The 21,002-nt window shown below is 41.5% G+C and overlaps 1 protein-coding gene across 10 annotated transcripts in view; it reads right to left on the minus strand.

Annotated features, from left to right (window-relative positions):
- DEPDC5 (DEP domain containing 5, GATOR1 subcomplex subunit) overlaps positions 1-21,002 on the minus strand; it is a 47,836-nt gene that overhangs the window by 3,413 nt on the left and 23,421 nt on the right. For 4 of the 10 annotated variants that reach the window (XM_074844588.1, XM_074844585.1, XM_074844586.1 and 1 more), the window contains exons 25-40: positions 20,781-20,846; positions 19,266-19,449; positions 17,951-18,111; positions 16,762-16,879; positions 16,420-16,587; positions 15,324-15,543; positions 14,326-14,459; positions 13,363-13,471; positions 10,437-10,499; positions 8,694-8,845; positions 7,837-7,914; positions 7,268-7,400; positions 6,301-6,409; positions 5,780-6,004; positions 1,720-1,889; positions 567-738 (exon numbers count right to left, since the gene is read on the minus strand). In XM_074844588.1, the coding sequence (XP_074700689.1) occupies positions 567-738; positions 1,720-1,889; positions 5,780-6,004; positions 6,301-6,409; positions 7,268-7,400; positions 7,837-7,914; positions 8,694-8,845; positions 10,437-10,499; positions 13,363-13,471; positions 14,326-14,459; positions 15,324-15,543; positions 16,420-16,587; positions 16,762-16,879; positions 17,951-18,111; positions 19,266-19,449; positions 20,781-20,846 (2,262 nt within the window). The remainder of the gene's footprint in view (positions 1-566; positions 739-1,719; positions 1,890-5,779; positions 6,005-6,300; positions 6,410-7,267; positions 7,401-7,836; positions 7,915-8,693; positions 8,846-10,436; positions 10,500-13,362; positions 13,472-14,325; positions 14,460-15,323; positions 15,544-16,419; positions 16,588-16,761; positions 16,880-17,950; positions 18,112-19,265; positions 19,450-20,780; positions 20,847-21,002) is intronic. The other 6 variants (XM_074844590.1, XM_074844589.1, XM_074844593.1 and 3 more) reach the window with 4 other exon arrangements.

The raw sequence follows: 21,002 nt of genomic DNA on the forward strand, positions 1-21,002 counted from the left end.
TACAACAGCATCACTCAAATGGGCGAGGTCATATTGCAGAAGAAGAGATTGCAGTTTCTAGCTCTTAATCTCATGTGCAAACACTCTTACCGTGAATGTAACCATGGCAACAACAAAAAAAAAGGAGTATGGCAGTCGTGAAAGGCTAATCTCACTGAGGGGGAGAATAAACAAATGCAGGATACAAATGCAGAGCAGCTGTGGGCAGGGTCTACCAGCAAAACAGCCTCTTACAGTGTAACATCATGCCAAACAGAGTAACTACTTGATGCAGGCTCTATAAGGGTATGCAACATCATGGCAACAAAGATCACCGGGGAGACAACCTTTCCTGTGCCATGGTACTTCTTGTCAGCAAGTTCATACCCTGTTGCACACTGATCAGCCTGTCAGCACAGCTTCCTCCCAGCACCACCCTCCTGAGGGCAGCTGCTGAAATGGGAAAACAGGCCCTTCATCCAGCTAATGCATGTCTGGTAAATGAGGTTCTTCATGTCAGCTACATGTCAGAAGGGATCTGCTTGCAGAAAAGTATACCAAGGGATAAAACAAAGAATATTTCTTACCATCAAACAAATGCTCACTACCCTCCTTCAACAAGCAGCTAACATTGAGTGGGATGAACAACTGAGCTCGAAGTGGGTCTCCGTATAAGTAACTGGGCAACGCAAATGGGCCTTCCAAGACTGGAACTAGCAAGAAACCACAGGATGTAGCTTTCCGATGCCAACCCTGAACCTAAGAAAAGATTCAAACAATGAATCATACGACATATGTCAAACTGAAGAAGGACACTTACGTGCATAGGAGCAACTCATTCCCTGAGAATAGATCAGACATGCTCAACTCTCCATAGGCTCAGCTTGCTTTGCATGGCAAGCACACAAGCATCCTTGTAAGCAAAGCAGTACAAGCACAAGACATCAGGCTTTCCTTTTTGAAGTGCCACATCAATCAGAAAGCACTTTAAAATAGGACATTTTTCAGGAACTGATTCAGCCTACTTATCATCAGTGGCTAAGCACTGCTGCTTTACTGGAATAGTGCAATAGATTTTAAATAAAAGCAAAACTAACCACCTAGTGCTATCTGGCTGGGTGGGGAAAAACCTGGTGTTAAATAATCTAAGTTTTACAGAAGCTACAAAAGGGAAAACAAAAAAATAATCCAAAAATTGAAGAGTGACACAAACCACTTGCATTTTCAATTCAAAATATTTTCAGCAAGTTTTTTTAAAAAAAAAAAAAGCTAAAAAGCAAAAAAGCATTGTTGGACAGGAAGAACACATTGCCTGGAAAAGCCCTGTCATGAAAGCAATTCCACGGAGATTTAAACTTCCAATGAGATTTTCAGGTTTGGGGATAGAAGGAATGCAATGTGAAACAGATTCTTTTCCAAAGACCCAGATCAGGGCTTAAAATTTGCCTAAGGGAGACTTAAATTTATCACCTTGACCTGTGCTGATCTCTGCATAGTGTGCATGAAACCCACTAAAAGCAAAACACTATCCTGCAGACAAAATGACTATAGATAGCATGATAAATGATGCCCAGATGCAGCAATGCTAACAACCACCAGTAAAATGACTTATGGAAATAAGGGCAGATCCAGCCCACTGTCTCTCTCCTAATACTTCCCATGACAATGTCCCCAGTAGCCTAAGGGATACAGAGGCCAGACGGGCATGGCTGCGGCCACCCAGAACACAAGGACTCTTACCATCTCAAAAAGAACAGCTGCAGTCACTGCCATCCAGTGTAACTTGATTTCAAAGGCAGCATTCAGGGAGAAATTGCCATGGTAATAACAACTGCACCACTCCAAGCGGTCAGTGCGGTTATTCACATCCACATCAAGCGTCACTGTCCGTTGCTCAGGCACTGTGGCAGCTATGCAGTCAAGGAATAGGGGCATATTTAAAATATGTATTAAAGAGAGGGTGGAAGACAGGATGAAGAGAACAGCAGAAACAAGACAAGCTATTTGAAATTAATTTGTCCTCCTACTCCTTCCCAATTTTTGGGGTAGCAGAAGAGTCCCAGAATGCTGCTCATCCAGGTCACAAAAGACAAAAACCTGAAGCATTACTCCTATCAGGGGTCTGTGCCACAGAATTACCTTCCCAAGCAGTCAAAAGACATTTCAGCTGCAATAAAGAGACAGAACCAAGAATCAAGCAGCTAATCAATAAGCAGCTGGTGCCATGATTAAATATGGCTAGGAAACATCAGCTCCTTCATACCCAAGACATTCCGAATTGGTTTTAATATTTCTATATGCCCCCACCTGAAATCACAACAGGGTGCTGTTACACAGGGCAGGAGCATTCCAGGACTTTCCACAGCTAAAGGAGATCAGAAGTTAAACTTCTTGTTTCTTTAACCCCATATTACCGCATTGCCAAAACTGCACATCCAACACATTTTGTAAAAGCATGAAAAGTCAGCCAAGATTCACGCAGCAGCGTTACGATCACTGCGATACCTTCTATTGCTCTGCAGTAAGTGCTGGGATAGTGCCCAAGATCCAGCTCCCTTTGTGCCCTACACCCCAGCATCCCGGTGAAAGAAAATCTCAGATATGAGGCCAGAGAGGAAGAGAAGCACAGAAAGTGGAAGTGACCTGGCTGGTGTCATACAGCAGACTACAAGGCCAGAGACAGAACCCAGATCTCTTGACTTTGAGACCAAAGTCCTGCTATGAACCACGTTGTCACTTTCAACTTTTCTTTAGGCAAATACGTAATCTGACATTTCTATAATGTTAAAAATTGTCAAAAAACAAAGGGCTGCAATAATACTATTGAAAAACCTTTGCCCTTTTTTTTATTGCATGCATGAGGAATGGATGTTGTTATTTATTGCTTAAGTAGAGGAAGATGTGCACCCTTTTATATGGTCAGCTTTTAAACGATCTTGTAATTTAATGGCTTAATGGCATTTTAAAAAAATGGTTGAAGTTCTTCCTCAAGAAGGATAGAAAGTTCCCACCTTCACTTCTACTGCAAGTTAGCTGGAGACAGTTTTCAAAGTTACAAGAAAATCCTTTATATTGCTATTACTGCAGCAAGAAAAAACCCAAGAAAAATGGAAGAACATCACCCAGTTTTGTTTTGTAAATAAGATCCACTTTTGTCTTTGGGAAATGTATCATCTGCAATTTCTGAGTTGGTCTGGTATTGTGAGACAGACCAACACCTTGTGACTTTCTTTTTCTTGCTCCTTTTCAGTGGAATATCACTGTGAATACAATGCTTGTGGTTAAAAGGTTATGGTGCCAGCTTTGTAACAAAGTATGTTGGAAAACAACATCCCAAAAGCTGTAAAGCGAAAGCAGCTCAGTCAGGTAGATGTTGGTCATTAGCTAAGAGGTCAGTGATAACACCACAGTCCAATGTGCCCAAACCAGCACACTGTGAAGAATGAGCTCCCTGCTCCCTTAGACTGTTCCTTTTTCCAGATACTGCAGACTCCCCATTAGGGCTGGAGCTTCTCTCTCCACCTTGTCTGCTGCTGTAATTCAGGAACACAGTCCAACCAGGTGAGCTAATCAAAAGGACCTTAGAAACTGATGAGAAATATCCATGTGTCTGAATTCAGAATCCAGATGAAAACCAACTTAGTTTTAATAGAATAAACTCTGGCTTCCGTAGATCTGATTTTAAGAGGACTCACCTGCTTCCCAATTGTCTTGTACCATTGAGTATTTAACTAATGATTTATTGAGTAAATCGGAGAGGAGCAGGCAGGTTATTCTCCAGTCACAGACTACACTACATAGATGACTACAATTGCTAGTGCATGCATTGCTATAAATCAAAAGGGACAAGATTAGCTATATCACAGATCAGACTTCCACTGGGAAGGGAAAGGGGATAATCACTGGGCAAGTGGTAGGGGAATTGGGAGGGATAAAGATTTTAGAGATACATGGAGCTTGTTCCAGAGCTCCCAATGCTTGCATGCAGTTTTATGTCACAGCCTGACATTTAGGGAAGGTGGGGAGGGGAAGAAATAAAAACCACAACCAAATCAAAGCCAAGAGAGGAACAAATGAAGTCACGTGGACCAGAGGTCATCTGGGTTTAGTAAAGCTCCTTGCCTCAGATGAACTGGTAAAGTTTTTTTTGGAATACTGTTTAGAACAGGGACAGCATAGAAACATCAATCAAACCAGTTCCCTTGTAAGAAAGAAGTTCCACACTGGATTCTCCAAGAAACAATTATTCCTGGAATAACCAGACTGCATGTGAGCAATCTGGAGGCATTTTTCATTCAGCCAATGACTGCAAATTAGTTAAATATCAGAACAGACATAACTCCAACTGAAATGAAAAAGGACGGCTACACAGGTGTGTAACTACATCACACACTGAGGGAATACACTCTTTCCTGACTGGCATTAAAGAAAAGGTGAGAGGGGCACTAAAGCACCCTTCTTTCTTTGCCTGGTTCCCCAGGTGCAAGCTTACTGAGTCTCAGTCTTCTCATCTCACAGAACAGGACAGACAGAGAAAACTGAAGTGGTTTTCTTGGGCTAAAAAGTAAGAGATCAATGCAGGAACAGGATCTGGCCCAAGCACTTCCAGCCTTCACAATACTTTCATGCCAGCCTACGTTCAGGCTTCAGCTCTGGCCAATCATTGAGCTAATGAGCTTGGATACTAGCCAAGGCAACAGATTTATCGTGTGACAGGGAAAAATATCCTGCATATGTTGACTTCAGGGAATTAACCATTAGTTCAGGCTTCCTATCCTTAATGCTTTCCCATTTCTGATGCTGTCCCTCTTCAAACAAGGCTTTCAGAAATACACAAGGATTACTGTAACTTCAGGTTTAAGAGATACTACACAAGCAGTAAATCACTTATCTTCAGAAGGTCAAATACACAAAACAGGAGAACAGCAGAATTTTCTTTTTATCCTTAACTGATAGGCCTTTAAAAGATGCATCTAAATAAATCTGAAGTTGCAGTTCCATAGCAATGATTTTTCTCATAATTTTAAACAGGGAAAGAGGAACAAAAGCAAGTGACTCAGGCTGGCCTGGAAATGCAACAAAAAGCTGACAAAGCAACACAGTCAATCATGCAGCCAGTATGTTTCACGGGCTGTTAGTGGTATTCAGCGTTATACTTCACACATTACAGAACTTTAGATATTATAATGGTATCCTGCCCAGCAGCAAGATCTTCCCTAGGCAAACCCTACTGCTTCCACACTGCAGGGATCATCTGTGGCTGGGCTTCCCAGACTTTAATATAAGCATCCTGGCTATACATGGTTCAGACTAGCCAAGAAGCCTCCAGCACATCAGAGAAAACCTCTAACAGGTCTGGATCTCACTGTGGCTTTTGCCCTTAAGCAGCAATTAGACATGTAATTTTAAGTACAGTTTGGTTGCTCTGCTGTTCTCACAACTTATCCCTCCATGCTCATCACAGGTTGTGAAGAGTCTCTCTGGATCTGCAAGGAGACAAAGTCAGTATTTTCCTCTCTGAATTCTAGAGGATGGCAGGGGGGAGGTTCAGGAACAAGGAATATTTAAAGAATACTTTTTATGGTATTCCAGTACTCAGAAGGAAAAATTGCCTGCTCAGCCAGTGAAACATACCTCCAGCATATGACAATAAGTCCACATGCAAGACACATGTAAGGCCAGCATGAAATTTGCAGCTTTATTGCTGGTCCACGTGAGATCATACCCTTGGCTGGCTGTTCTTCCCCTTTCAAACTATCCCCTTGAACTTCCCCAGCTGTCACCTGTGCTGTGCATCTACCTAATAGTGCAGCTGCCTGGCTCCGTCCTCCGAAACTGCGGCTAAAGGAACTGTGCCTACTTGCATAGGAGGCTGGGCGGCTGGGCAGCCAGGGCAGGAAAAACGCTGGGATTTCCGAGTGCAGGAGCTCTTCTGCCACAAACGCCACCTCAAACCATTTCCTCTGGAAGGCCGAGAAGTCATCCATGGCAGCTGTGTGCCACATCGCAGGCTGCTGCATGCCCACTGAGCAAAAAGCAAGGGGGAGGACAGATTACAGTTAGAAACAAGTGCTCAAGATCAAGAAAGAGATGTAGTTCTTTCTGAAAAAGAGGAAGGAAAAAAATAAGGTTATGTCGTCTGCAATTATTTTATTTTTTTTTTTAAACCAAAAAGGCTGAATTTCTTTGACTCTCTTTACAGCAGTGTTTTTGGTTGCTCCCAAAAATGTATTTCTGCTGCAGCACCCTTAAGAATCAAGTACAGCTAGTGATTATGCAAAGGGATAATGAGGAAAGTTCTTGTAATAACACAATGCTAACCTCGGTCTGGTTCTTTGTCCACAACAATCTTGTAAAAATAAAAGCCATAAATAAAGGTTCGTAAGGCTTCTCCAGATGCATGGACAATAAGCTGCTCTTCTAGCATTTTCTGAACAAAAAAAGAGAACAGAGCAAACACGATAAAAAAGGAGAAGTCACTCTTCTGGTCACATAAAAAGGTTGCTAGAGAATGTTAGGAAATAATTTTCTTTTTGTTGACATCTTTTTGCCCAGATATGTGCCTAACGAGAATATCAGCAATGTTATCTCTTGATATTCAGCAAATGTAGCAAGTTCTTATCTCCCTGAGAAATTGCATTTGACCTTTCCGCAGATGTCTGTCTTCCTCCCTTACCCTACTCTGGTTTTATAGATGGATTTATAGGAAGGTAAGAGGTTGGAAACATTCTAGGTCCTCTGTTAATTGAGGTGGGATCTCAGCAGAGGAATGAACTCCAAAACATTTCCAACCTTCTGCCCCTGACACAGTTCGATAAGAAAGAAAAAAACCTCATGAACACAATGTGTCTTGCATAAAGTGTGTATACTTCAGCATCCATAGAAGAGAGGTCATACACTGTTCTTATTACAACTTCATTAACTGATTATCAGAAGAAAACCCAAAACTAAAACAAAGTCACACTGTAATGCCTCATAAATCTAGCACAATGGAAAGCAGAAACTCTACCTTATAACTACTAGTTAATTGGAGATTATATGCAGACTTATCATCATATATAAGTGGAAAAATAATATATATTACTACAGAAGAATATGTTGCTGCTTTGTGATAGGGAATCCAAAAAACGTCATCATTACCTCATATTCTGTTGAACACTGTTTTCAATACCTATCAATAACAGGATTTTAAGAAGAAACAGAAATTATTGCTACACTTCCCTCTCTAACTCTTTTTTCACAGTGAGGTACTTCTGGCCCTCCATATACCCCTTCATAGTTCTCCTACCTGCATTATGTCAATCGCCATGGCTTGGGTTTGCACACCTTCCACATTATTCACCAGCCAGTGTACAACTTCTGCACTGATAAAACAGTATGGAGAGAGGCCCTTCTGTTCAGAGAGCAGCTGGATCCCTGTGCTGAATCACAGCAAGTCACACATGTTAACAAGGACTGATTGACAGTTCTTTTAAGTTACAAAGACAAAAATCACTGCTGGGAAAAAAAAAGGGGGATAAAGATACAGGACAAGAAATGCATGATGCCCCCCAGAGTGACATATCATTAGCTCCTGATAACAAGATGAGAAGCTGACACTGACAGCACTTTAGTGTCTTACTGAGAATTCTTACTTTGACAAGATTCTGAGATCCTAATAATTGAAGCCTCTGCAGCAATACTCGTACCTCAATTTCTATAAAGTTCCTTGTTGGAGAGATTGGAACTGAATTAACAAAAGGAAGCTTAAAACTCTTCCACAGCTGACAAGGGGCTCTCCTTTGACTGACTCCATGCCTCATGTTCTCTTATAAAACATCCAGACAGACGTTAGGCATATTTATATTAAAAACTTACGTGGGGTGTTTCATGGCTTCGAGAATCTCTATCAAGGTGGAGGAGGAAGTCAGAGTGCTTGCTGAACACTGCTGAGAGCTGGGAAATAAACAGAAGCATGTTCAAAAATCAAGGAAGCTGCCAGATTTGTTCAAGTATGTACATTTAAGAAAAACGCTCTCTCCTCTTCTCAGCAATGACTTTGCCACATTTATTACCTTTTTCATTTCAAGGACAACTAAAAGCATCATACCTGCATTTCCCCCCTGAGGTCGTCAGGTGATTCCTATATATTGACCCAATGCACAATATATTACATACAGCTGTACTCAGGAGAAATTGAAAGCGAACATTTTGAGGTTGGCTTTTTTTTTTTTTTTACTCTAATATACAACCACAGGAAACAGGTGCTAATATAGTTTATTTTTAATGTTGCTTCCTCCACAGTGTCTCGCCTCCAGGTTAGAACCTCTTGGATTTCATCAACCTACTCGATCCAATTAGACCTGCAGGGCCCCCCTTTGCTAAAACAGACAGAAGAGAGATGTCAATTCAAAGCCTGGTTTTCTGCTAAGAGATTTCAGAAATAGAATTCCTTCATTCTTCCTTTCTTGAAGAATGAAGCTCTTTTTGTGGGTGGGGAAAATCAGGCCTTGTGTTCATTTAATTCTGGAAAACTGGGTTGCAAGGCTTATTTTACTACCACTCTTTCTGCATGTGGAAATGCTGCAGTAAGGTCTTGTGACAAGTGCCTCCTAGTGCTGACAGACACAGCCCATCTTGTTCTCAGGTTCCTGTTTAAGTGCCCATTCCTTGACACCAGCAAGGGGAATGTAACTGAACAGAACTGCGGTATAGCACTGCTGTGCTTTTCTTACCTGCCCTCTGCAGCCCCAGCTGTAGCATATCCTTGGTCCGCAACATTCTGGGAACTTCCCAAGGTCTGCGTGTTGCCCCTATCAGGTAACTGCCCCGTGTTTATCAATGTGCTGCCATCTGAGGATGCAGGAACTGACTGATCTATAGAGACCTGCAAGGAGTAAGCACAGCAACATTTTTATGAAATTTATGATGTAATCTGTTTCCCATTTTCCCCCTTCCCGCCGTTATCTGTACCTCAGCTCAAGTTAGTTAACAAGCAATACTATAAGGCAAGCACAAACATATGCAGAAAGGATAAATACAGTCTTTTGTTATCACTACAGATCTACTGACAAACATGAAATTCAGACCCCAGTAAAGATGAGGATCACCAACCCAGCAACAACTGCCTTGAGAGAACCACTGGCAAACCAGCAACACCAGTCCCAACCTGACATTTTCAACTTGAGTGAATAACTGTGACTATAAACATGCAACGGACAGAACAGGAACCTTAATCACTATGGGAAAGTAGTAAGCAGTTAAGGGTTGAAACTATTTTTTCTAACTCTCAGACAAAAATATGCAAATATACCACACGGAATTCAAGTTTCATAATGCACAAAATCAGCTCATCTTCCTTCCTTTCTTAGGGTAGTATCAGGAGGCTGGTTGGCACCCACCCACACCTATGTTGCCAAGACAACAAGAACACTTTCCTCCCGCAGAACACTTGCACTATTCCAACGGTAGACTGAATAGTTCACAAAATTAACATAAAATCATTTCAGAAAGAACATGAATGCTGAAAGATTCAGCAAAGTACAGGCTGTAATCGCCATCTGTCATTAACACGTATGGTTTAGGAAAGGCATATTATATAAAAGCTTAGAGAGGTGGGGGAGAGGAACACGAACAGCAGAGTAACTCAGTAACTGCTGGTGTAAATATGAGGGCTGATCTGCCATGATGAATCCACAGCACATGCACAGCTGAAAATCACAAAGCTGGTAGTTTGACTTGGGTCTGATAGCCAGACCAGAGCCCTTTATTTATGCCGTTTCTCACACCCCAAAGATCTCTCACTCTGCAATAGCAGATGTCCCTTTTTGGGCAGCCAAAACCGGCAGATGCTCCAACACGGAATCTACAGTCCCCACAGCCAGCTACATCTACCCCCTCCTCAGAGCTCACTTCAACCAGCAGTATTTTCTATGGACACACTGTGTTATTGCTAGCTCCTAACTGGTGTTAAGTGTACAAACAACTTCTGTCACCATGACTCTTTTAAACCAAAACGACACCAATATTTTCAGCCCTTAGTTGTTTAAGGATCCAAGGACACAATTTGACTTGGATCTCCCCAGAGCCACCTGTCAGTCAAACGCCACAGAAGAAATTTAGCCAAGAACGAGACGAGTAAGCTGTTGCCATTTTGTTTAGCAAGGGAAGATGGAAAACAAGTACTTAGTGAAACACAAAAAGAGAAGAAGCTTCAGTAGTTGACAAGACAGTACTGCAAAGGACAGTAAGGCAGGGCACATGAACATCCAAAGCACATCACAAACACTGAATGGTGGAAGGAAACAGTCACATCCACCACCACCAGCCACTCTGTCCTGCTAATGTTTGCATCTCCCTCTCAACGAGCAGATCTGGAAACTAACACAGGTTCCCCACGTGGCAAGCTCAGGACAACAAATGCTCTCCATCACCTCAGTCCAAAAGCCAGAGATGACAAGACCCCATTCAAAACTAACCTGTGAGTAGAAGGTTGAAGCTGTACGTGGGCTGCGAACAAAATCCATAAAGAAGGCCCCATCCTGAAGGCATCAGAGGAAGCAGGCCCATTAATGGCAACAGCAACAAGGAGTTGAAGAAAAGCAAATACAAGGTTGTGCAAGTATGAAATGACCACAGAGAGAAAGTATGAAGAGAATGCAAATCCCAAACAGACCCAGATCATCAGATGCAGCAGAATGCAGAGCATCAGGAGTTACTCACACACATACCTTTATTTTCTCTCTCTGTAACAAGACATTGCTCTTCCTTAGCACAGATGCTTTTCCAAAGTTTTGAAAACCACACTGAGCAGAAGCCAACTGAAACTACAGCCTTCCCTCCACACTTCACAGGAGAAAGACTTGAGCTCTAAAGTACGTGGGTTTCCATCCCAAATGCAAAGCTGAATAGTGATATGGAAACCTGTAGAACTGCATGTGTAATGACAAATATCCAAAGGAGGACAGCTTTTTTCCTAGTCTGTCAGTCATTCAAATGATAAAGAGGGAGAGGCAAAGAAGCTCTTTTCAGGAAGCACACTCTTCCTCTCAAATGCAGATCTGGTATGGCGCAAAGGAAAGGGAAGAAAAATTCATCACAACGATCCTTCCAACACTGTGTTTAATACTTCATGCAAAATTAAACAGATACTGCCTATGCTATGTTCCCCACCTACTTGCAAACCCTGGATGAATTTATCCCCGGCTGTTATTCAAAGATGTGTCAAGATTCTCTTATCACATAAGACAATGCAGTGGAACTCAACTAGATTTTCATTCCCTATTTGCAATTCTTTATTCCGTTCCCTAGGCAAAACAGTTTGTCTAGCCTGCAGTTAAGATGATGCTCAGCCTGATACGTACATATAAAACATTTTCTGGAAAGAATCAACGCCAGGGTTATATGGCTGGCAATTTACACGGTGCACAAGCAGAGCCAAGCACCCTGTATCCCTAAGGGCAAAGACTTCCCAAACAGATTATGCATCAAGCTAACTCACTGTGTTAAAATCACACTGCATTGCCCAGTAACTGATTGAAGTGGCTCGTCAGTTCTACTCTGAACCAGAGTAAAGGTGGAGCCAGTGGCTCAGTTTTGTTTTGGAATAACTCCAGCACTGAATAGCATCCTAGAAAAGCACTTGCTCCCTTGGCTGCTGACAGAGCACACAGCTGTGACAATTTGTCAGTACTTTGGCTGCAAGTGTCGGGACAGCCAATAGACATACCCATGCTGGTGAGCCCATGGGCTTGTGCTGTCCTGGAAACATAAGGCACACACTTGCTGATGTTTCCAAGCGAGCATAAAGTTGCCTGATAAGGCTACCTGTGCACTGGCACCTTTCCAACAAGCATGAGCCATCAATTTGGAGATCCCAATTGCTTCTTTCCCAGTCCCTATGTGTAAATATTTATAGGAGTGTTCACTGCTGCAGTGTGAAAGGCTTTCAGTTGATAATGCACTCTTCCAGATTCTCCAGTTAGCCCTCCAGAGAGGCTTTTGAATACAGTTACTTTTAAAACTAAACAAGATCGCATTTGCTTATTAGCCTTTGCTGGTAGCACAGAGTCTGCTACTTTGTTTCCAACACACTAGGGTGCCATTGCTATATAGAAGCCAGTTCTGCCTTTTTCTCTCTACCACACAGAACAACTGGACACAACATTCTTCTGTCCTGTGTCCTACGTGGAATTTTCACTAGTTTTACTGGCAGAAAGGGATATTTACCATTTCTGTATTTAAAGAGGGAAGTTTGATGAAGTTGATTTTCCAGAATGGTAGAAGAGGAGAGTGCAAAGCCTGAGTTATGATCTGGAAGTTTGCAAACATGCCTCAAGTCAACTTCTGCACCCAGTTTTTCCAAGCCTATCATGACCTGCTCCAGAATCTCATCTGTGTTTTAGAAACACTCTCATTCTACAAATAGGTGTTTATTACTAAGATGGTTGCAGTTACTCTATCACTTCAACTAGCAACATCCAGGTCTCTAGACTAATACAACACTTGTCCCTGGTGGTGGCAGAAAAGGGTGGATGTGAAAACACTAGATGCTAAGAGAAAAATACTGAAAGAAATAGGCAAGTTGATAGTGGGGAATCTGAGAACTTTTTCTTTGCAATACTTCCAACTGTTGAACCCAAAGACAGGTCACACTTAAGTGTTATATCTTCCTTCAGCTCCTTGGGTTACTTGTGTTGAAAGACCTTCATGCCAGAATACAGAAAAATGATCAAATATTCTGGTTGGACTTGGAGGTAGAGTTTCTGCTCTCCTGGCACTCACAGGGCAGTTGACAGGAAGGCTGCGGGATAGCACAGTCTTTTCTTTAAGTGTCTCAAGAGAGCTCCAGGAAGACAGTTTTCTCCAGCCTGGAGTCCAGCCAGTGAAGGAACGACATCTAAATCACTACTCAGGAACACATCCTCTCCTCTAAGCAGATGCAAGTGACTGGAGTTCCTGCTGCTAAAATTCCACTGAAGCTTCACACAGTCACGGTCTAGAGCTTGATTTTGCTCTTAAGGACAGCCTTCATATAGATGCAGTCAGCACTATACTACTGAATCTAAAAATCAAACCCTGACTGAAATGAAATGTGCTATTTCAGAAAAGGAAATGGAGCAATTAACAAATACCACTTAAATTAGCAAAACACAATAAGATAGCATCCCAGGGATTCCATCTCATTTTCACAGTGCTAAAGGATGGTGGATAGTTGTGCCCCAACCTCTTCTTATGCCCTTGCACACAAAGACTTAAGGGCATCCCCAGTACAAGACCAGTCCTTGCTGGATTAGAGAGTAAGATGTGATATAATTTAGCTATTTGCTTAGAGAAATAATCTTCTACTATTTGAGAAATTCTTATGTAAAAATAGGAGCTAAAGAAAGACCAGAAAGTCTTTACCTTACGAGGGCTGTCCATATAGGTGGGTGTGATAGCAATGCTTCCACTCTCCGAAGGTTGCCCAGAGCTCTTCCCAGAAAGCATTGCAGCTTGCTGCTCCCCCAGTGTCCTAAAACAAAAGGAAGAAATCCAGAGTTTGTTCAAACATAACTCTGTGTCAGCTTCTCCCCGAAGGCAACTGGTGCACAAGGGTACTACTGTATTTTCAGACATTTGCTTTCTCACACTCTGAAGCACAGTCAGTCCAATGTTCTGTAAGTACTTTTTACCCCACATAAACAATATGGACCCTTGAACTTACTCTGTTTTATTATGCATGTATAATAATACCTTATTATTAAAAAAACATAAAAATCACTTATGTATTTAACAGCAACAATGTTTTAAATTGTGTTTACAGCATATCTGATATTAATACTCTGAGTTTCTTTGAACCATTCTAGATCAATACTGAAAAAGGACCTCAGAAGTTTCACAGGTATTTTAATAGACGTTAGCAGTGCAGACAAGCTATTTTCTTTAGGCTATATTTGCTACCCAGTGTTTATACTGACACCACTCAACTGGTGTTGTGTACTTGTGTACACTTATGTCCCAGTTAAGCTCTTCTTATGTGGATACAACTGTACTAGCCAATCACAAATAGATGACAAATCTGATGTGTAACAGACTGAGATGCTACTTAAAAAGATGCTCCTTCTAAATCACTGGACATTCACTTCTCTAGTCTCCACATTCTCTTCTAGTGTTTGGTATTCATTCTATTAATGGAAACAGAATACAAGGAAGTCACTGGAAATAACCCAGTATTTCCCCAGCACTGTCCCAAGGATACTAAAGCAGCAGGATTCCACATCCCTTTTTTCAAGGCAAAATTCCCCAAATATGCTTTAGTCAGCCCAGGTGGAATATGTAGAAAAGATGTTCTAGTGCTCTTGACACAGCCTAGTTGTAGAGACTCACTTCTGACTGGCTTCCATCTGCAGCAGAGCTGAGAGCGCTGAGGTTCCTTTCTTTCCAATGGGAGGCCCAGACTGCTCCAGAGAGTGGGTGGGAATTGGACCAGCAATCTGCAAGCCTTTCATGGCAGACCCTTTCTAACAAATGAAAAATGGAAGCAGAGACTTAGGCAAGCTAGGCTTAACTAGTAAGCAAGAACACAACACCTCATGTCAGCAGAGCTTTATTAGGTACACTTTAAAAAGGGAGTTAAACCATAGCTACACAAGAAAAGGAACAGCCTAGTGTCTTATGTGGATGCTATTCTCAAAATAAGATGGATGTTATTCTGGAAAAGGTGGATTTGCTCTGACAAAAATTACCCTATTCAGCGTATGAACTGGAAGAGAATTTGATACACACTAACCAGTTTCTCAGCACTCTCCTGAAACTACTGTTCACCAGAAGTTCACCCATATCGTTCTCTTTTCACAACCCTAAGTCTGCAGCACAAAGCCTACCCAGCTAGAAGTTACCAGCTTAACTACTTCACAGATCCCTTTTTAGCAATTCTCTGCATCACAAGGTGCAATAATGTGTCCAGGCTAACCATATCTACTGCACAAAGCAATGCACATATGCAAAGAGGTGGCATCAGGCTTGTGGTAAGAGAAGACCACCTGAGGAAAAAAATAGAGCACCAACAGGCTAAGGCATGGCAACGTCATGCATGAGAGCTTGGCTTCTCATTGAATGAGCTAACTCTTCTGATTCTGATTCCAGCCACAGCAGCATGGGATACTTATTCCAGGTAAATTTAATTAGTTCAAGAATAGCAAGGTGTTAACAAGGCCATACTATTTGAAATTTGAAACAGTACGTTGGTCAGCACTGTGCTTTATGTATGGATTAGCCACACAGATACACATATACCCCCAACTTGCTTGGGATTGTCTCAGAGTCACTCGATGGTTCAGATAAAACTCAAACTCAGCTTCTCACCCAACTAAAAGCTGACTCACTCGAATCATTCGATCAGATCGATGGCGTCGACGAATGCGGTTCAAACCCTCCACAAAGCGAATGAATCCATCTAGGAGCTGCCACTCCTCCTCATCAGAACGGGGCTTGTCACCGTACACATCACAGTGCACTTCTCCTTCCATAATGCGCTTCGTGGCACTGATGCAGGCAGGCAGAAGCAGAAAGCGGGTCCTCCAAAATTTCAGTGACTCAATAAGGCTGAACGAACATGGAAGACAGGATAGAGTTCAGCACAGTTTCCTATGAAGGATTTTACAGTAAGTAAAATACATATCTATCTGCTGTAAATTTCAGCAAGGATAGTTACAATCTCATTCTGCTATCCCTGAGTGAAAAAGAGCAGATATGCAAAGGAATGGTCAGCGATATGAATATCACTGGCAAGTACTAGAACATTGATGTGCAGAAGAGAAAACAAGGCTATTTTCAGAGTAATGGTATTATATGTTTTCTTTTCTGTACAAGATAGGCTACAAAGGTTTTTTCTGTAAAAATAAGCAAGGAAAAAGGAATCTTAAAGGTACACATTAGAGTAGGAGGCACTTTGATTGAGACCTGAAAAGAAACAAAGATAAAGAAAGACTGGTTTTGTATCAAAAAGGCTATTGATACTAGTGGAGATATTCCACACTGGTAATAAGAAGCCCTGCTCTACATCGCTTAGGAGTAGGACTACAGTCAAGCTAAGTCTAGGACTCAAGCAAGTCTCAAGCAGATTCAAACTAAACAGAAGTTTTGAGTCAGATCCAGAAATGAGTAAGAAGCCAAGAAAAGCATCTGTGTGGTACAAAATGCCATCATATTTCTTTGCATTTGTAGCAGAGGGAAAAAAAAAAGTTCATGATGAATTTTGTGATCAAGACTTTGTATCAAAGGTCAGATAATGCAACAGCAACACAGAGTAAGATTCCTACAAGGCAACAGCTGCTAGCACCATACAAGTGAAAGCAGGCCAGTTACTCTCCCTGGAGTGCTGAGCATTTGTGGGTTAAACTTGTTGAAGAAGTTTTAGGTCAAAAAGGAAAAGAGGCAATTAGAACACAGAACAGTCTGGATGCAAAAAGGAGATCTCACCTAAAATCCTCAGAGCCAGCAGAGCAGATATACTGATCCAAGTAATTCCATTTGTACTCTTCGAGTCTCTCATGGGAAAATTCTACCCAGCAAGAGACAAATTCAGAGTCAGAGTGTGAGGGGCACAAGCTGTAGGTGTAGTTTATCTGAGCAGATTCATACGGATACCTAAAAGAGAAAACGCGAACATTAATCTCAGCATCATCAATAGCAGTGCTTCTCTTTCTTCTCCTAAAGAGAAAGAAGGTTCTACAGTATGTTCTTTCAAGCAAGTACAGGCAGCCGCAAAAGCATGTTCATCTGAACATTGATAGCAAATGGCTCAACCAGAGAGATACTCACTTTGGCAGGTATCGAGTCACAGTAATTATTTTGTCTTTTAATGTTACTTTGTGGAAAGTACGGCCCATACTCAGCCAGTACTGATCTTCTTCCTCAGGGCGATTTCTTGATACAAGACCTAATTGCAAAAAGCAACACACACCCTCTTTCAGCTTACTGCAATAGTCAGAACTTTGTCAACAAACTGTACCTATAGAAAGAGACTCCAGAATTGGACTTCTGAACTCAAGAGAAACTACAAGCCACCTTTCAGGCCACCTTTTTAAGGAACATATGCACAATGAGCCTTTTGTTCTTACAGTCAAGATTTGCTATATCACAACCGAAGAAGAAAGGCATTCACAATTCATACACCACCAATATAGACCTTTTCCAGTCAGGACAACTAGAGAACAGACAATATGAAGTGTTGAGAAATTGGTGGGAATGATGGTAAAGCTGGGCTCCACTTTCGCTTCCTCTCCGTGCTTCATTCCTGGAACTAACCACTAAGCTCAGCACTTTACCAAAGGAGCCTTGCTGCTCATTCCCAAACCAATGAACAACCACCATATCCTATTCACATGTATTCCCTGCTCTATGAACACTGTATCATGCTGACTTGTCTAGAGAATATCCAGAAAAAAAGTCAGCAGTCAAACAGCAAGTCAGATTCTCTCAAAGGAATATGAAACCCTCTTAACCCACTCCAGTCCTATGGGGTTTAACTAGGTTTAGCCAACTCCTGGTTTCAGGACAATGAAGCTCTACCTGTCTACCTGGGACCTTCACAGCTATTCTAGAGTTAGGAAACTGCTTGTAGATACATATATTTGGGAACTTTCGGTCTTCATCTTCTCAAGATGTGCCTGCCCTGCAGCCACCATGTGAATTGTGTTTAAGATGTATTCACCCAAACAGGACTCAAGCCATATTTCCTTTGGGCTCATCATCATGAATATGAGGCCAGTTTCTTATTACAGTTCAAAAATCCTGCACCTGTCCCATCATGGTGCAGCTGAGTTGTTTGTGCTGCCCCAGACCAGGCTCTCTCCCAACAAAGATATTCATATAACAACCAAAAAAAAACAGAGAAAGAAAAAAGAACAGAGGGTTTCAATGAGCATATATGCCCGATTCATAGAGGTTACTAGGACTGGCAGAAGGAGAGAAAGACAAAAGGCTGAATTGTCAATACAAAGTCACTCACCTCGACTGTAAAGAGGGCTGCTGCTGAGCGGGGGTGGCACAGTTGTGGCTGGTTTCTGTGGTTTGGATTGCACAATAATTTGATAGCCTTGCATGAGACGCTGACAAATAAACTCCTCAAACACCTGTTGGGCTGTCATCTGCACTCCTTCCTCATCTCTCCTGAACACAAAGGTTAAGGAGACTAGAATAAGGGAGCTGACCACACACCTATTCTTAGCACTGCATTTCCTAATTGAGGATTTCTGCCTGCACTGGGCTCTGGGCAAGTGGAGCCCTCTGCCTGTGAAACCCAACCTGCAGCAACAGGAGAGAAAAATGGGTACCCTTCTGCTTTACACAGGTGATGATTAGCTGTCTGGCAATATTTATTAATGTCTTTGAAAGCAATTTTGCAACTAGTAACAAATTTGTTTACAACAGTTCCAATAAATTCACCAATGATCACTTTTACAGCATTTTGCAGATAATCTCAGTGCAGTTTGTAAATGTTCAGCAGAGCTCAGAACTGCAGGTGTGCAGGCAATGCTCCACCCTCTCCCACAGCGGAAAGTCTAAAGCAGAGAGAGACTAAGAGACACATCACTATGGCATCTTATTATAACTACTTCTGCTCTGAACTTCACCTTCCTGATATAAAGGGATATTTGACATTTCTTTTAGTGTTTCTTTATTAATCCTTCTATTTCCTATGTATTTCAATCACCCTAATATTTTTATTTGGTTCACAAAGCAGCAACATGAACAGGTCTTTCTGATGCCTTACAAGTTGTGGAAAGTTTGAAAAATGTTTAAAAAGATGAGACAACTTCAGAAAAAAACCAAACCAACCTATCATAGAACAGTTACCAGAGACCTCCAAGACAGGTTGATAAGTTCTATTTATCTCACCAACACTATTTTCTACCAAGATTCTTTAAACTAAATATCCCTGAAACTGAGGGTATCTTAAACCCTGTGTGTACACACACATTTGCTCATTTACTGTTTCCAAAATACATGCTAGAAAATAGGTTAACAAAGATGATAGCTTGAGGTTGGTTTTGATTGAAGCACGAAAGAAAAAAGAGATGTAAAATTTTGTATGCAAACATTTTCTAACATAAAATCTAAACAACACAATACTGTCAGATGGTAACATCAGAAAAGGTCCAAAGTTGCCACGGAAAAGAGAAAAATCTAAGTATTCTGCTGCTAACTATGTTAGCAATTCATCTTTCTCCTGTACAGTCTCCACAGTGTTCCTCTTCCATCAACTGCGCCTTAAGCATTTTGATTCAATGCAAGGTACTTTACAGAGAAGGTGCTGGCCAAACCTGTCAATGTCAGCTTCTGGGAGGAGGTCATAGCAACCCTCAGTGTAATCATTCTGCAGGCTCTGGCGGTCGGGGAAGTAGTCCGTGGTAAGAGGGAGACATGCCGGAGTAGTGAGAGATTTCCAGTCCACTCCAACTGTACAACAGAAGCCTGGCACTACGGGGGGAGCAGACAGCGTCAGAACTGCCTCGTTGTATCATTGGGGGGGCAGACAATGGGGGCATATATGGTCACCCATGAAAAAATAGGGTGCAGAAGAAGATGAAAGAAATGTGTGAAGAGGAAAGTTAGAAAGAATGAGGGACAAAAACAGAGTTGGCATAAAGTCAACAGGGACAAAAAAGGGGTGAAATGGGAAGGGAAAAGAAAATAAGGACGGGAAGAAGGGAGGGAGAGAAAGAGACAGAGTTTGTTAAACAATGCAGTGCACATGCTAATTCAATCCCATCATGCAAATAGCATTCAAAGTTAATACATTTAATTTTCTGCTGATTGAAAGCTAGAGCTGACATAGTCACCACTCTTCCGAAATTACAGCAAGTCAGGTGCAGTGACTCATTATTAATAAAACAGATCAACTTTCCAAGTGTGAAAGACCAGCTTTGCATCCTAGATAACTGCAGAAGGAGCTGGGGATGAGGAGGGAAACAATGACAGACCAGCCTCTTTCTGGAATAGTACAACAGCAGAAAAGGGAGTATTTCTACAGTTAGAAAAACAGAAGACAGATCCAGAGAGGTGGGAAGATCAGAAAAATAGTAACTTGGAAAGCAATCCTTCCCCACACCCTTTTCTAGAGTTATGTTGCAGTTTTGAGATTACAAAGATCTAAAACTAGACATTAAAAAGTAAAAGCTAACTAAATTATATCAAGTCATCAGTTCACTACTGCACTACATTCTAACCTGCCTCAAACGACCTATACCAAGGCACTTGGCCAACTACTAATTCTTAACTTCTTGTCATAGAGATCTTATAGACAGAATGTTATTTTACTATAAAAATATAAACATTAATGGCAGGAATGTTGCACAAGAAAGTAATACAGGACAGACCGCTATAAAGAAAATGTTTTCTTAAGCAGTCACACACTTGTTTCTGTGTTAGATGAAGACAGACATTTCTCAGTAAATGGTACCAAATTCAGAAACTGACAGTACTACTTCTGCTTTGATTAGCTGGTGCCAAGCAAACTTTTCATATTGCGAGGCAGATAAGAATTCAGCACCTTTAACTTTTTGCGTAATAGTGTCTGGTAAGGAAAGAATTTCAGATGTAATATGACAACCAGTTTCACATATTCTTAAGAGATATAGAACTGCAATCACAGCGAGACACACAGTACAGGGAGATCCTGCAAATTACTGCAGGGCAAAATGAACTACTGCCAAAAGCCAAGTAGGCTCCTCAGTTTCTTGTCTACTACCTCTCGATGCTTCTATATATGTACATGGCCTTGCCCTCCCCAACTTCCCACCTATACAAACTCTTTTCCAAACCTTTCTCCTGCTTACTTGGATCTGGAGAGTTAGAGACAGCATCTTCCAAGGAATCCTTGTTCTGAGTTTTGAGGTTCATCCCTACAAAAGAAATAAATATGTATTTTATTTCAAGCAGTTATGCATTTCACTTTCATTTCAAATAAAAATAAATCAAAAGCATGCAAATGTTTTAAGAATAAGGCATTTCCTTCTTTGGAAAGAACTCAGGGTTCTGCACAGCAGAAAAATACACAA

This window comes from Strix aluco, chromosome 18, assembly GCF_031877795.1.
Source record: "Strix aluco isolate bStrAlu1 chromosome 18, bStrAlu1.hap1, whole genome shotgun sequence".
Classification (NCBI taxonomy): domain Eukaryota; kingdom Metazoa; phylum Chordata; class Aves; order Strigiformes; family Strigidae; genus Strix; species Strix aluco.